Raw genomic sequence first — 16,931 nt, 5'->3', positions numbered from 1 at the left:
CTTGCCATAGACGTTTCAGCAGGTTTGGGGGGGTTTGTGGTGGGTTTTTTTTTGCTATCTATCCTTGTTTGCGCGGGTCTGGTGTGTTAAACACACAAAGTGGGATGCAGGGCAGTCCAGCCAGGGTTTGGTGACAAAACCATCCCAAGGACTAAAGGTCCAGCTGTCTATATAAGAAGACACATCCTCGCCATGCAGGCTGGAAATTCAAGTCAAAGTAACACAGACTTCAGCCATCAAAATTGTGATTGAACAGGGAAAGAAAAGGGGGTGGGGGGAGTAACGAACTTGGCTTTGTTTCTTGGGCTGCAAAAACCATTCAAGACAAGACAAACAGGCATCTCCAAAGCAGAACGCTCTTCTTTAAAATCCAAGACATCTTTGGTGGCTTTTATTGATAGAAACCTAAAACCAAGGCAAGTGCAAAACGCAACCAGCAAGTAATCTGCGACTGTCGCTTATCCGGGGAGGGGGGATTCTGTGTCTTAGTGCAAACCCCTCCAACGTGGGGCTGGCAGCCTGCGCAGAGCGGCGCCCGTTGGGAAGGTGGCAGCACGGGGACGTCGTTGTGGCTGCTGGCAGCTCCCCCCTCGCTCCTGCTCCTTGGAGCTCTGGGATCGCGGCGCCGGAGGCGAGTTGCTCGCGAAGCGGCGGCGGCATCAGTCCCTGGAGGCGGTGATGCGATCCACCTGCAAAAAGCAGAGGCAGCGTGAAGAGAACGGCGCGTGGAGCGGGAGGTGCCGGCACGGGAACGGGGGCTCCGCCAGGCAGGAGCAGCGCGGGGTTGAAAAAGCCTGGAGATAAGGGTATCTGCTTGCCGTGGTGTTAATTCTGGCCTTAAACAAAGGAGGACTTTGTGTCTGCCGCATAAGAATCCAGACTCGGTGGGATTACTCACTGTAACTGAGATACTATGGGAAAAACGCGGCGTGATGGGCGGGTTAATCCTCGCTCTCAAGGGGCCTGTGATGTAGCCTGTTTCCACTTCTCTTTCTTGCCTATTTGTGAGGTTAACGCCGCCTCCTCTGCACCTTTGGGACCGCGGTGGGACTTTGCAAAGCTGTGCAGCCCTATGGGGGGAAGTCGGGTGTTTGCGAATCAGAGATTGTATTTTTGGGACAGCGAGATACGGTCGCTGTTGAAACACTGCAGGGCAGGCTGGAAATTGGGTCATTTGCTGCAAGTCCAGTGCTGAAACAGGTCTGGTGTCTGTGAAACAAGCTTGCGCGGGGCCCCTGGCAAAGCGGCGGCTCCGGAGGGACCAAGAGCCGGGGCAGGAGCTCCCAGGCTCCTGGGGACTCATCCCTTACTTGGGGCTTTTCTACCTGTTCCCATGCTGGGAAGCAGCACCCACCCGGGCTCCGTGGGCTTAGGAGCAGCTGTATCCTCCCTCTGTGCTTTTTCCAGCCATAGAATAACGGCAGATATTTCCCTTTGGAACAGAACTTTATAGAGTGCTTTCCAGAGCCACTGAAACAAGCAGAAAATGCCAAAGACCACAGCATCCCCAGGCTGCTGAGCCCTTCTCCCAACCCAATGTTCCTACTGATGAGAAAAGTGTCTTGGAGCTGATGTTTCCATGGTGTTAACGCCCAGGTCTCGCTGCAGTTTTTTCCTATGCTAATAGCAGCCACCCACATCTACTCAAGAGCAGTTTTTCTGGGAGCTGTGACCAGTGTAGCTCCAGTTACCCACAGCCCTCTGGCTGCTGGTTGCTACAAACCAGCCGCTCACATTAAACTGAAGACAGCTACAAATAAACGACTTGCTTTATTGCTTTTCCGTGCGGGCATTTGCCGTGATGCCACTTAGACACGTGGCGACGCAAACAGCAGGGGTGAAGCGTTGAGATCCAGCACGTTTTCTAGAGAGATGTGACGGATCGGGAGCTGCCACAGGTTCAGGAGCAGGTTTGAGCTCTCGCTTTGTCTCGGCTGCTCCCCAAGGAGCCGCGGTTGCCTTTCGGTGACACCTCACGCTGCACAAAGTGGCATCTAGTGACTAGTTTCAAATCTAGAGGAGGAAGGGGAAGGCCAGATGTCCCTTTCTGGATCCAGCAGTGGATCCAGAGGGGATGGCGCCCAGGCCATTCACGACGTGACTGTCTCACTCTCTGGAGCTGGAGGAGACTGAGGGGTGACCTTATTAATGTTTACAGATATCTAAAGGGGGAGTGTCAGGAGGATGGAGCCAGGCTCTTCTGGTGACAACCAGTGATAGGACAAGGGGCAGTGGGTGCAAACTGGAACACAGGAGGTTCCACTTAAATATGAGAAGACACTTCTTCTCAGTGAGGGTGACAGACATTGGCCCAGGCTGCCCAGGGGGTTGTGGAGTCTCCTTCTGTGCAGACATTCCAACCCGCCTGGACACCTTCCTGTGTAACCTCATCTGGGTGTTCCTGCTCCATGGGGGGATTGCACTGGATGAGCTTTCCAGGGCCCTTCAACCCCTGACATCCTGGGATTCTGTGACACACTGTGGCTGTTCTGTAGACTCAGGTCAGACCTATGGAGAGGAGGGGGATGAGAACTGCTGCTCTCCTTTAGCAACACAGTCAGCGAGGGGTGTAACGCACACTCGCACAGCAACCTGTGCTCCTCAGTGTGCCTCTGAGGGAGTGTTTCCTATACACGTCACTCCCAGCTTTCTGCATCGTGCAATTCCCCCCAGCATGGCCGGCAGCACGGGCTTGATGTTCCGTTAGCGGGAGGGTCATGAACCTGTCTTGGCGTGGGACGTGTGTCGTGAGTTTTCCCTGGACGGACCAGTTGGGGCTGTTTGGATAGAAGAGAATTTGAATTTTCAGCAGCATTTCTTGGAAGAGTGTGTCTTCCCACTGATAGGAGATGCTGCAAGGAATGCGAGTCCGCGCCACGGCCGAGAGCAGCGCTGTCCGGGCGGCGGCCGCGGGGCCGTTCTGTGTGCTCGGTGCTGCTCGTGGAGGTTTTGCAGCTCAAGCTGTGTTTTCCCAGCACGGCTGTGCCGGACCGAGAGGCCTGAAGAGCAGCTTTGGTTATGAAACCAACCTCAGGCACCTCGCTGGGCTTTGCCAGCGCAACGTGAGTCACCCTGTGCCGCAGGCGGCGTCTCACCCATTGTGGGGTGCTAGAAAGCACCCACTCGTGAGCTTGAGGAGGCTTGTTCAAGCGCCCACTGGCACTGGAGGGGAGGAGAGGCGGCATCTCTTTCCTGGGATCTCTTTCCCAAAGCGGGGAAGCTGATGGCCATGCCATTAGTGTCCAAAGCCCCGCGGCGCTGGGCTGTAGAGATGCAGAGACAGAAATTGTTTCTATTGGAAGAGACCCTCAGGATCATCGAGTCCAACCATAACCCAACTCCGGCACTAAACCTAAGAACCTCCAATGCCTTTTAAACCCCTCCAGGGCTGAGAGGAGCAGGGAGGCTTTAGCTGCGTCCTGTGCAGGTTTGCCGATCGCTCCCCTTAGCAGTGTCGCTTCGGTGCAGCCGAGCTGCGGGATTTGCCTGTCCAGGGTGATTGTTCTGCTGAGAAAGGTCTCCGGATGAGCTGCCACCCGTTCTGCACGTGGTCCCAACGCGTCTCCTGCTGCACGGGAGCCCTTGGGAGCCTAATTGGCTGCGAGCTGCGGCGGGGCCGTGAGCGTCTCCAGCGTGTCTGGGCTCAGCGCCGCTCTGGGGCTCCTGCGTTAGTGCTGCTGCTCGCTGTCCAGACACAGGCGGCAGCTTGTTTGTTTAAACTTGTTTCCATAGCAATTTGTAAGGACCATGGGAACATATTTTATTTGACCTAAACAATAAAGAATGAGACTGAGGAGGGGGGAAGGAGTCCCGGCACGTCTGATCTGTGGGGCTGATTTTTCTCTTAGGCTGGGTAACCTCCTCAACACTTAGTGGACTATCTTGGCAAGTCAGCTTACTTTTTACTTCTTCGTTTTTTAAAATGCCTGCAATTGGTTGATAAATGCATGGAAACGGGTCAGGAATAGCGTCTTTTAAGTACACAAGGCAGCTTTTAGGTCAGAAACTCTGCTTTTAAGTCTGAGCTGGAGCTGCAGAGGCCGGTTTGTCCAGGTGTGCGCAGGCTGTCCCTGTGGTGGACCAGCTCACCGGCTCCGCAATCTCTGTGTGTCCGCCTGTGCCATTAAAGCGGTACCAAAGAACCTTCCCTCTTGCTGCTCTGGGATAGACCAGCGACGCTCCTGCCCGATCCAGAGCCACACGGGCTCCTGGGCTGCAGGTTGTGGCGGCCCCGGGGGCAGCGATCGCGTGGGGAGTTGTTGAGCACAGATGGGAGGTGAAGCCGAGCTCTTGCAGCGTGTTGCTTGTTGGATCTTCCAAGCTGTAGGAGCTGGAAACGTGGCAAGACGTGCTGGAAGAGCGGCCCAGCAAAGAGGGTGTGTGGGCAGTGAGAAAGGCAACCGCTCAACAGTGCAGCTGGCCAAGAGGAATTGCTGTCCTCATACAGTCTGTTAATGTTTCCCAGGAAGGCACATCAGCGGTCACTAAAGCCTGCGCCCCGAATCCTCCTCATTAACGCTCTGAACGCCAACGGTGCTGCTGCTGAGACCACCGGGAGCTCAGGACCCGCCAGCCCGGCAGGTCGGTCTGTCCCTGGGTAGCGCTGCCCTGAGCACTCCGGTCTCTGCACAAAGCGGGTGGTTCGTTCCCTTTGTGTGTCACCTCCACACCACCGCACCCAGGGTGGCCGGCTGCTTTCTGAGCGGGGGAAATAATAGAAACAGCTTTCACCGCTTCCTGAGGTGTAAGGAACGGTCGCTTATCTCACAGCTGATGTGTAAGAACAGCTCCCCTGCTCTGGGTTTCTGTGCAATAGCAGCCTGTAAATGGGAGTCAATGTACAGGCAAACATCCCCTCCTTGTTCCTCTGGCAAAAACGTTGCGGTTCTCTTTCCAAACTTGTGCCCAAAACGGGCTGGAGCAAGAAGTCCCTATAGCACACCCTATGGACTGTGCCCTCCCCATTGACAGTGACCTCTTGTGCAGGGCCAGGTGGCGTTCCTGCAGTCCCGGCTGCCACAGGGGTGTTCTCTGTGCAAGGGGCTGCAGGTGTGCCCTGCAGTGGGGGAGAAGAGTTCACCAGGGAAAACAGGCAGGTATGGTGCTGGATCAACGCTGTTCCCGGAGCCCTGGCTGTGCACAGCGCTCCTGCAGCGCGGGCGAGCGCCGCTTCCAGCAGAAAAGGCAAATATGGGTAAATTAAAGAGCTTCGCGTCAATGCGTAGAGTCAGCGGCTGGGGGCTCAGCACTGAAGCTGACGCGCTGTGGAAGCGTCTGAAGGGTGAATGTCAGGAAGCCGGTTGCTCTGCAAGGCCTGGGAGTGCTCTGGAGCAGGGAATCTGCTGTAATCTATTCAAATCAAATGCTCACGCCCTCCTGTAAATCTCAGCTTTCGGGAGTGCATTAATCTTCAAATGTCATATTGCGTGAGGCCAACTGTATGTGGGATTGAAGAGTTTCTGTGCAATGGGCCTGCAGGTCTTTTGCCCCTTAACTGTTTTTAGGCGCACCAGGATTTCAGGCAATGGCTTTCTTGCACCCAGAGCTCAGGTCCGACTTGCTAAGGACCCTGGATGTGTCCCTTCGCATTTTTCTCACTGCTCTTTTCATTAGCTTAAGGTAAATGTGCCATATAATGTATGTACTCAGATGGCGGTGTCCCACAGTTAGCCCATAGGATACAGCGCCCCTGCTCTTCAGAGCATCGGCCTTGGAATGTACTAAAGGGGTCCCCGTCCCCTCCCGGAGACGGCGCCGTGATGAGACTGAGACTGAGACTGAGACTCTCCCTCCTCTGCTTTGTGCTGGACCTGGAGTCACCGTGGGACGTTCAGCTTCCCCCGCTGAGCAGCTTTGAGCTGTTTTGACCCATTTTTCTTTATGACTCTAATACGCTCTAGAACCATTTTTGCAGATCAGAACAAGCAGAAGTGGAGTCTTGCTCCCTACATCTGCATAGGCGCCAACTTTTATTGCAATACTAATGTGCCTTGTTTCAAGGCAATAAGCCTTAAAAAAAGTGGCATTGTGACCTTTTACTACTTCCACAGGAAAGGTATTTGTGAGAGGAGCAAGCCCACACTGCTCATCTAGGAAATGCAATGGTTGGTTGTGATGTTCTGCCCCTGGAGAGGTGAAGGTCCCTGAGGAAATGGATCCGCGAGGCTCGGAGCGGATGAGGGCTGGGATTTCAGAGTCTTTTGTCATGGTGCATTTCACTTACAAAGCCATCCAGGCATTTTCTAGAACACCCTCTAAGCCCCCAGCTGTTCTCTTACAAGAACGTGCACTTAATTGTCCCATCTCAGCATTGGTGTCTTAGTCCTTGCGAAGCAGCCTGTCTGCACAGCACCCAAACAGGCTCCTCCTTGAAACACAAACCACGAGGGCTATTCGCTAAGCCTGGCTCATGTACGGGCTGTGCTGACCTGGTGACAGAAATGAGAATTACGGTACAAAAGGTAACAGCGACAGTTCTGCCTTAGGGGTATTTTATGGGCTTTCTTCTTGGTTAGTGGCAAAGCCCAGTTAGGAAAGGGCAGCTGAAGTAGATTCTATCTCAGACACGACAAAAAGCCTCCGGTGAGGAGAGGTGAGTTAAGCCCCATGTTTTTCTGCTCTGTACACACTACCCTTGAGTTTCACAGGGGTTACCTATTCCTCAACAGATTTAACTAAAGACCAGTAATTCCGTTTGTTTTATGTAGGGCACTTGATTTTATTCAAAGGGTGAGATACAAAAAAGTAAGCAAAAAGACAAAACCCAAATTATAAAACACTACAGACAAAAGTAAGACATCTTCTGCATACAGCACACAACAGGAAACAAGATACAGACTGGTCCCCACAAACCAAGCCAGCTGGATATGTACAAGCAAATAGACCTGGAAGGGAAGGGAGGGTGGGATTTGCCACTTCAAATGTCTCTTTACGTAAACTGAATCGAAGGCAAATAGTTTTCTTTCCTTTTATTCGAACCAAAGACTGTGTTTCTTCTTCTTCCCGATTCTGATGAGGAGGGACTCCATGTCTGAGGTGAGTTTGGTGCATTCGGGTAGGATCTAAAATTCGCCACAGCTAAACACTGAAAGCTCCCTGCGCTGCCGCCGCTCCTGCTCCTGCTCCTGGGGCCGAGCGCTGCTCGCGGCAGCTGCAGAGAGACGCCTCCTTTGCACTAACGTGTCGGTCTGATGCCTCTAGATGTTTCATTCTGCAGCTTTACCAAATCTAGCGCATCTAGGCTCGGCTTAAGGCTCCTAACTGAGCGTCGTGTCACATCCGTGAACTCCTTCCCGCTTGGCTCGGAAACTGTTCAGCTCTTTCCGTACGGAGGGGCTGAGATTTCACAGACAGGCTGTCGGGGCAGCTTTCTGGCCAGAAAGGCGTCCCCATGCTGCTGGTGCAGAACCACCTCTGGGTAAGCCAGCGCTAAAGAGGAGACGGCGCTCGGTGGGTCGTTGTCGCACCTGACGAGGACACAGCGACCGAACGCTGGTTTGGGCTCTCGGTGAGAATACGGAGACGGACGGGACTTACTGCTGGGACACGCTCAGGAGAGAACGGCCCGTGGCCTTGAGCAGAGCCCTACGGGAGGAAGCCCCTTCTGACACAAGGAAATTCCACGTACAACTTCATTTCCCATAATCACCTTACTCGTGGTGTAGAATTAGTCTGAGATTAGTGCTGAGCCTGAAGTTCTCTGGCTTTTATCCCTAAGACCTATTGGCATGTGCGTCCCTTTAAGCCTCTGTAGACACAGATGAGGAAAACAGTCACTTAAATCAAAATAAACGCTGACAAAAGCACGCAGATAGAGGCAGCTGCGATTCCAAATGGCAAAGGCCTTGATCTGTATTTACCTGTGGCTGAATTTTAGTGACAGGGCTACTGAATTTTTAAACACCTCGATTAGGAAGGAGGGATTTTTGACTGGCTCAGTAAGCAAAACATTCATTTTGGAGAGCAGAAGACTGGCTGTTAATAAATACCACAAGACATTCTAAAGGTTTCCTAAGGAAAAGAGAAACATCATCTGTTCATCAAAATGCAACACATCTAGACAAAAATGAGGTAAGGAAAGCTAAGGAGAGTCCTTTATACATTCTCACTTCACACAGGCATGGCAATTAACGACGAGATGCTTAACGGGTTCCCTACCATGCTCATCAGAGAAATTCTTCATAGCGTGTGCTCCGCAGCGTCCTTTGATACTGAGCACTACGACATCGCACAGCCCGGCTGGGAGCAGCTAAACCTCTGCTTTGGCAGGCGGAGCTTTAGACACGTCAGGCAGTTTGCTGGCGACTCGCAGAACGGGGTGAGCGCTACCTCGGCTTCTGCCAGTCAACAGTCTGGCATGAGTTGAATGCCTTACATTACAAAAAAATAAGGATTTGTCTATCACAGCACAAAACCAAATAGCTCAGCAGTATCTCTACAGTTACACCCAATGCGAGAGTGTTTGACTTATATTTCTAACTTAGACTCCTGTTCTTTGGTCCTCTTTGAATACAACTTTCATAAATATTTAACAGCCTGCGTTATTGGAGTTGGACTGAAGAACAACGTGTATTGTGACAGGGATGTCTCCCATCCTGCTCTAGGAGACTCGCTAAGCTAGCGGCCAATCATCTGTACAAGGCCAGATAAAGTAACGCTTGCTGCTTTTCGTCTGAGTGGAATAAGAGAAAAAGACCTTAAAATAATTCTCTCGCAGGGTTCTTTCACACGAGACCACGGGACGTGATCCTGCAGGTCCCTGTGTTCGTGTGCTGGGGCGCAGGGGACCCTGCCTGGGTTCTGTTCCTCCACAGGAAAGGTTTGCACAGTTTCCCTTCCCTTAAGGAAGCTGAGAGGAGGAGGAAGAGGAACCTTCTGCAAATTGTCAGCACTGAACACGCGTCGTGTTTTCCTTAAGGACAAGTGTTGCCTTCAAATGAAGCGGGAAAGCTTCTGGTCACGTTTAGGCAGAGACAGAGCTGCCAGGAGTCAGTGCCTCATAAGCAAATGCTGTATTGGCGGCTTCGTTCGTAGGCACTGGCAGCACAGTGCGTTCATAAATTAATAGTCTGAATGTATTAATAAACATACAGATATTGGTTTGGAGAAGCTGTTTCCAGGCGCGCAGCATTTCATTCTCATAATAAAGATAAGCTTTGAGCTGAAGCTGAATAGTTACTGTGGTTTATATAAAATGGAATGGGGCTGAGCAGCCTCAGCGCCACGGCTGCTCCAAATGTCACTCGCAGCGAGCAGAACTGGCCCCAAAGGGCAGTACTGGGGCCAATATTATTCAATGTATTCATTAACGATTTAGACGAGGGAATAGAGTGTACTATCAGCAAGTTTGCTGGTGACACCAAGCTGGGAGGAGTGGCTGACACGCCAGAGGCTGTGCTGCCATCAGAGACCTGGACAGGCTGGAGAGCTGGGCGGGGAATAACCTGATGAAATTTAACAAGGGCAAGTGTAGAGTCCTGCATCTGGGCAGGAACAACCCCAGGGTCCAGTATAGGTTGGGAGATTACATATTAGAGAGCAGCGTAGGGGAAAGGGACCTGGGGGTCCTGGGGACAGCAGGGTGACCTTGAGCCAGCACTGGGCCCTTCTCGGTGACAACCAATGATAGGACAAGGGGTAATGGGATCAAGCTGGAACACAAGAGGTTCCACTTAAATTTGAGAAGAAACTTGTTCCTGGTGAGGGTGGCAGAGCCTGGCCCAGGCTGCCCAGGGGGGTTGTGGAGTCTCCTTCTGTGCAGACATTCCAACCCGCCTGGACACCTTCCTGTGTAACCTCATCTGGGTGTTCCTGCTCCATGGGGGGATTGGACCAGATGATCTTTTGAGGTCCCTTCCAATCCCAAACATACTGTGATACTTTGATACTGTGGGACAGTCCCCAGCGCCACGGTTGTCAACATGGTTCTTAAGGGACAGCAAACAACCTGGAATGTTCAGCAGTGCCTGGCAAGCATTGCTTTATGCCTTGTAGTGTTTGGGTTTTAATTTCTATGGTACATGTGTAAAGCTAATTCAAAACCCATCAAGCTAATAGGAAAGTCACCTTTTTGCATTAGGAAATACATTGCTAACTGCCCTTTAATGACTTTGAAAGCGCCAGTGCTACATCTTGAAGGCATATTTTCTGTGTAATTTCTGATTCTCTGCAAGCTTGTTATAAAACTCTAACGTTTCTGTCGTGTCTATGGAGCCTTTTTTATCCCCTCTGGTTTTAAACCAGCTGAATTTGACACAAGTCACATACGAACTGATCCTAAACCAAGCAGCACCTGCACTTTGAGCGAGGGTGACGCAGGGAGGAACTTCGTGTGACACGTTCAGAGCAGTAAGTGAAGCTGGTTCCTTAGGGAGTGTTTATAGTGCCCCAGTGCTCAGTTCAAAGGGACAAAATCCTCGACACACTAAGACCTCCGCTTGTTTAAAACCCAAACAACAGCAACGACGCACCAGGAGCACAAGCTGAGCACTGTTGGGATTCCCCGCCGCGCTGAGCCAGCGAGGGGCGAGTTCCACGGGCACAACTACAGGTGTACGCTGGGGTTACTCAGTGCGAGTAACCAACTCTACGAGATTGTCACTTGCTAGGTATTTGGCATAGATAAAATCCTTCTGAAGCAACGTTATTTTGTTATCACGTTTACCACGTGCCTAAAATACAGGAGGTTGTGACCGGTCAGTTGAATTCCCTTTTGTACATGAGGCAGAAATTTACCCCAAACGCTTGTTTACAGTTTTGTTCGCTGTTCAAATACCTGCACAAGCATGACCAGTAACAGCTCTTGTTCCAGTTGTATATTCTGGGATCCTGCTTCACTGCCTGAGAGCATGACAGGTAATTCATTCCATGGTTTCTCATCAACAATTGGAATGAGCCACACTGGATAAGAAACAATGACATTATCTAAAAGTAAAGCGGAGGGCCCCTTCCCTAGAAGACTCAGTAATCTTTAAAGAAAACCATTTAACATCTTTCGTGGAAGCCTATTGTTCAAAAAAACCCAAAACTATTGACATAGCATGTGGAATCAATTTGACAATCACTAATGTAATGGAATCACGGTGATCTTATACAGAAACAATGATTTACCAAAATAAGATTTACCTAGGGGTCTTAAAATCAAGTTATTTTGGTACCAAAAAAAGTCTTTCATTTAATTCCCCTTTGCCCCTATGAGTCAGATGATCTTTCACTCTACAGTTACGGACTTGGCCAGATTTCTTGGAAAATCAACCTGCAGAGAGGGAGGAGAAAGAACACGCTTGTGAGTATTTACACACTTTGTGTATAGCTTTGTAACGTGTGGAACGTTTGTTCTGCATTTAAACTGAAAATGACTGAATATATTTCCACGTTAATTTAGGATAACCGGTGTAGAACAAGTCCATCAACCTCAATTGTTACGACTCCACTGTCAAGAACTAAAGAATCATTCCCTTTATCCTGCGCGGTCACAGTGCTCACGTGACACAAGGTCACTGCGATAAGGGGTCGGGGCGGTGACTGTACTAAGATCAAATACCAAACACAGACTCAAACATCCTTCTGTGGGTCGTTACCTTCCTGCCAGCCCTCCAGAAGCTGCACTTTACCAGAAACCAGACACGTCCCAACTCAAGCTGCGCAAGACTCGGCCGGGTGTGCTAACCTTCCAGTTTTGCTCACAAAAGCATCTGCTGGCTCTACCATTGAACCTGATCCTTCCAGGAGCTCAAGCAATGATACAGACAACCCCCAGATCACCCAACGCGGCTTTTCCAGATCCACAGACAGCAAATACAGGTGCGGAAGGGAAGGAACGTGGTACTCACATCGTATCCTCTGAGAACTGCCAGGTGGAAAGCCAGAAGCTGGAGGGGGATGACGCTCAGGATCCCCTGTAGACAGTCCACCGAATGGGGAACTTTGATTGTTCTTTTGTTGTTCTTAATTGTCTCGATGTCTTCCTTATCACAAATCACGACAGGTCTCCCCTGCAACAAAGAGAAATGTTGACGACGAACAGGCCTGGAAGGGTCTTGTCTCTCTTCTGTTCAGAGCCCCAGCGGCAAGAACTTTTTACTTAGAAGAAAATGGCTTAGCATCCTGCAGCATATTTTAGGCGACAAACAAGCCACACTAAGCTTCTGCAATCTGTTGCAAAAATTGCACGTAAAACACCCAGAACATCTACTAAATTCACATTTTGGCCAGTGACACTAAAGCAAATAGTCTGGACACCCTATAAACTGCTTTTATATTCAAGGCAAAATTTTCCCAGGTACTTACTTGCCGCGCGATGACCTGCTGGAGCGCGTTCTGGCACTTGGCGTACGTGTGGTCTCTCATGATGATCATGATAACGGGCATGAGTTTGTCCACCAGCGCGAGAGGGCCGTGCTTCAGCTCACCTGCCAGTATCCCTTCCGAGTGCATGTAGGTAATCTCTTTAATTTTCTGGATGGGGAAAAAGTCATTTGTAGGACCTGTATCTTTCCCTGTGCGGGACATCGGTCTGTTTATAGCAAATTTTTAAAGCAGTGTTTTTTCTTTGAAGAAAACATTATAAGACAAAGCTTCTACCACTAAACCCACCCCAGGCCTTAGGATTTGCCACCAGTCCACACATCTGCCATCGCAGTCTTGAAGCGGGCAGGCAAACGCAAAGAGGACGCGTTTGCACGCCAGTGGGTGATGCAGCGCTTACAACGGGAATCTCCCCAGAGGTCAAAACCTGCAGTATCCAGGTTTTACAAAGCAACACGCTCAGTTTTGGATGCTGCGCATTCCTGGAGATGCAGAAAACACACCCTTCCAGCCTCCTGTGGCTGTGACGTGACCTGGGGATCTTTAAGTGGAGCCTCAGCAGCGTTACGCTGAGTTTGAGCTGTTTGAGCCCCTATATCAGCCAACACACCAGAGCTGTTGGCTGCTGTTAAAACAACTTGTAGCCACTTGCTGTTTCCTGCAGTCTGTAGCTAAGTGTGCTTGAACCAGCTTGAAAGAAAGAGAACTCTTACCAAAGCTCCCTCAAGACACGTGGCATAATGGTAGCCACGTCCCATGATGAGAACAGACTTCTGGTGGTACAGCTCCGTGGCCAGCTTCTGGATCTCATCATCCATACTCAGCACTTCTTTAATTAAGTCTGGAAGGAAAGAGAAGAGTTCCAGTTGTGTGCATGCCTCTCAAACTATACACCATTTAGACTTCATATGCACAGACAGCCATGACTTGCATAAAAACTGGAGTCGGTATTTTTAAATAGTCCGGTTTAGTGGTGTGAAGACATTAGAGAGAAGGTGGGTGCAGAAGCGCTTGCTAATGGCCACATTGCACACGTGATCCCCTCGGGCTGTCACAGAGTTCAGGCACCGCTCAGGTTTGTCTCGCTGTTGAGTTTCACTTGGTAGGACGCAATAGAAGCAGCAGTTCCCCACCTGGCAGTCCCTTTAGGCCGCGCATGATTTCCTTCCGCCGCTCCTGCATAGAAATTCTGTCATCGCACATCATCAGAGCAAACATCACCAGAGAGACAAACTGGCTGGTATAGGCCTAATAAGGGGGGAAGAGAGAGAGAGAAAACACATCATTACAACAGTAACCAAACAGTTGTCACCTCCTACATCAAATCCTTAGACCAGCTGTGGACTTTATTCTTAATGTGGCACCAAATGGCAGCTTTGAATCCAATGAAGCAGCAAAGATGGATATGAAATTCACAGGGAAAAATCTGGAGGTGTGCGATAGCACCATCTCCTTATACTCCAAGTGATTAAGATACAACAAGCAAAATGAAATATTTCTAAGATTCCTTGGCAACTATTAAATTCTATTTTGTGACAACACCCGTTTTCTTCTTTACTGCAAGTAGATGCTGAAACACTGAAGATGGACAGAGCCACTGACTGGAGATGTCAGTGGAAGCCCATCTGGCCATCGCCACAGCACAGAGACCTGAAATCACTGTGGACCACAGGGAACACAAAGGCGGCTGAAAAGGTCAGGGATTAAGAACAGATTCTGAAGGCTTCACCTTGGTAAGCTCCGTATTTGTCTAAAAGACCAGAGTGACCGATGTCACTGGCTTTGGGGAAAAATCATCTGCACAGGAAAGTGAAATTAATGCTCAAGTTAAGGCAATTCTATTCGCAAAACCATTTCAGGCACAGTATCAAGCAGCTATTGCAAAGTCTGGCCTCTGAAGCCCTTGTAAGACAAATGTTATGAAATGGTCTGCGGTGCCAGTCTGGGATTGAAGTTGCTTAGAAATAAGATGACGGTTTGTGGTATTTCTGTCCCTTCCTAAACAATCATATTGCTACACTGGGGAAGATTTAAATAGCTCCAAAGGAATCTAGAAAAGCTTCAGTGATGCCGACGGGCAGAGCTCGATATGGAATGTGATCTACATTGTTTGGGTGCAGCTGAAGGTTACCCAAGTAAATAGCACCACACAGTCACGCTAACGATGTTTATAATATGTTCTCAAAATGAAGTTCTGGACAAGCTTAGGGCAGAATCTTTTCAAGTTTCTATTTCACATACGCACAGCTTTGGTAACTCCGCATCACCAGAGAGAAAATGCCATTTCCAGTTTTGTCCAAACTGTAACGCCGGCCTTGTGAAAACAACCCAGGGACAAACAACTCGCTCAAGAGTTTCTTGTAAGAGACTCATGAATTTTCCATGATCAAATTCCCCAATGAACTATTAAACTCAAATGTGGTTTTTGGCTGAATTTATGTAACAGATTGACATCATCTCGCCTCTAAATATAACTAAATCAAAGCAGATTTCACCATGCAGAAGCACTTCATCAAAATGAAATGCAGGAAAGCGAGTTATTTTATACTGTATCACACGTAGCCAGATGCACCAACCACAGAATAATTCTGGTAGGAGGACACAAATACTGGTGTTCTGTAAAAGACTGTTCCCCCATTAGTTTTACTATCACACTTTCTTCAGCAAAGTGTGCCAGTAAGGGCAGTTACATGCTGTCAAACTTTCTATCATCTTGTATTTCCATTTCCTTTTTCATCTTGAAAGAGTGTTGTACATGGTCATTAACTACACAATCAATAGCAAAATCAATAGTCAAAAGGGAATGGAAAACATTTAACAGGACGTGTGCTAGAGCCAACACCGTCATGGGGAGTTTCGGTAACAAAAATAACAATGAGGACTAGAAACTCATGCCTTACCTTGGTACTGGCAACCCCGATCTCTGGCCCCGCGTTGATATGGACTCCACAGTCTGTCTCTCGCGATATGGAGCTGCCGACTGTGTTAGTTATTCCTACGGTTAAGGCTCCTCTCTCTTTGCAGTACCGAAGACCCATCAGAGTGTCTGCCGTCTCACCTGCAGAGACAGGGATGGAGAGCCCCTGTTGTTACTGCTGGCGCTGCGGACGGAAGAGCACAGCGACTTCCCAAATACGATCCTAGAGCTTTGCACATGTCTACAAGTCAAGGCGTTAGTTGTTATTTCAGCCCCGGCGCACTGTTCTAACCCCAAAAAGAAATTCAGAACGCACAAAACCTAACAGTATTTGGTGCAAGGAAAAGTCACTATTGTGCTATGGTTAAAAGAAAAGAAGTGGGGGTGGAGTTCAAGTGTATCTTCTTTAAGCAAAACAACTTTCTTCCTTTTCCTGGTTAATAAAACTTCACCCGGGGCAGGGTGGGGGGACACGATGTGTCAGGGACAGCTGGAGAGCATGGCGGATGCAATGGCACCAGCTCCCCCCCGCCTCCCTGCCATTGAAACCCATGGAGCTGGTGCCGATGGTGCTCACCAACACCGGCAGAGCTTGAAAATCTGCTATAAAAGAGGTTATGTCAAAATCTAATTATCCCCACTCAAAATTGAACCTCACTTAACATGTTGATTCAAAAACTCCAGATATAAAGAATCAGAAAAAGTTGATTGAAATGAACACGATGGGAAAGCTTGCAGGGATGACGCCAGCAGCGCTGGGTGAGCTGAGCTCCAGAGATGGGACTAGAAACCGAAGTTACTGTGTATTCCATCTAGTGTTACCCGTTTGCTTTTGTCCTAAAAGGACACAACCCCCCTCTTTTGAGCGCTCCTGAAGGTGACAGTCGAGAACAAAAGCCCTAGGGCTGGGTCGGTTCGCTTTGTCAGCACCCCAGCACATAACTGCCGCTCTGCATCCAGACCTACTTAAAGCAAGTCTTAGAGGGTGTAATCTAAAGCTAGCAACACAGATTTACGTGCCGGGGGAACTGAGGTTATCTGAGCTCAATATCGGCTTTGTATTGAATCATAGAACAGAATCATAGAATCATTTCAGTTGGAAGAGACCCTCAGGATCATCAAGTCCAACCATAACCCAACTGTAGCAATGCCCCGTGTCCCTGAGAACTTCGTCTAAACGCTTTTAAACCCCTCCAGGGATGGTGACTCCCCCACTGCCCTGGGCAGCCTGTTCCAGTGCCCGACAGCCCTTTCCATGAAGAATTTTTTCCTAATATCCAATCTAAACCTCCCCTGAAACAACTTGAGGTTGTTTCCTCTCATCCTGTCACTTGGTTCCTGGGCGAAGAGACCAACCCCCTCCATGCTCCAACCTCCTTTCAGGTACTTGTAGACAGCGAGAAGGTCTCTCCTTGCCTGACAACCAAGCTCAGGGTGCAGGAAAATCTTTGTTAGTTTGGCACATCCAGCACTTGAGGGGACAGTCGCACCCCCAGTGTGTCCTCAGCGTGTTCCCTGTCACACTGGGAAGGGACAGTTGCCAAGGGGACGGAACAACATCTGCAGGTGTATTCCAGAAACCCAGGGAAAACCTGAACGTCTACGTGAGCCCCGACAAAGAGAGGAAATTCTGAGCTATTCGATACGGAGAAGAAAAAATTGCTACCAAAAGAGTATTTTATACCTATGAAGTAACTACTAGTTTTAG

At 49.6% G+C, this 16,931-nt stretch overlaps 1 protein-coding gene across 2 annotated transcripts in view; it reads right to left on the bottom strand.

The window, feature by feature from the left end:
• Positions 1-359: 359 nt before the first annotated feature.
• GFPT1 (glutamine--fructose-6-phosphate transaminase 1) overlaps positions 360-16,931 on the bottom strand; it is a 43,083-nt gene continuing 26,511 nt past the window's right edge. Inside the window, exons 14-19 of one of the 2 annotated variants that reach the window (XM_082072534.1) lie at positions 15,207-15,364; positions 13,440-13,554; positions 13,020-13,147; positions 12,289-12,456; positions 11,832-11,993; positions 360-689 (exon numbers count right to left, since the gene is read on the bottom strand). In XM_082072534.1, the coding sequence (XP_081928660.1) occupies positions 660-689; positions 11,832-11,993; positions 12,289-12,456; positions 13,020-13,147; positions 13,440-13,554; positions 15,207-15,364 (761 nt within the window). In that variant the 3' untranslated portion in view covers positions 360-659. Of the gene's footprint in view, positions 690-6,688; positions 11,255-11,831; positions 11,994-12,288; positions 12,457-13,019; positions 13,148-13,439; positions 13,555-15,206; positions 15,365-16,931 lie in introns of those variants that run through there. The other variant, XM_082072533.1, reaches the window with a different exon arrangement.

Source organism: Streptopelia decaocto (genome assembly GCF_964273445.1).
Source record: "Streptopelia decaocto genome assembly, chromosome: 25".
Taxonomy (NCBI): Eukaryota; Metazoa; Chordata; class Aves; order Columbiformes; family Columbidae; genus Streptopelia; species Streptopelia decaocto.
Note: the sequence above shows the minus strand (reverse complement) of the source record. Positions and strands in the feature narration are given on the sequence as shown.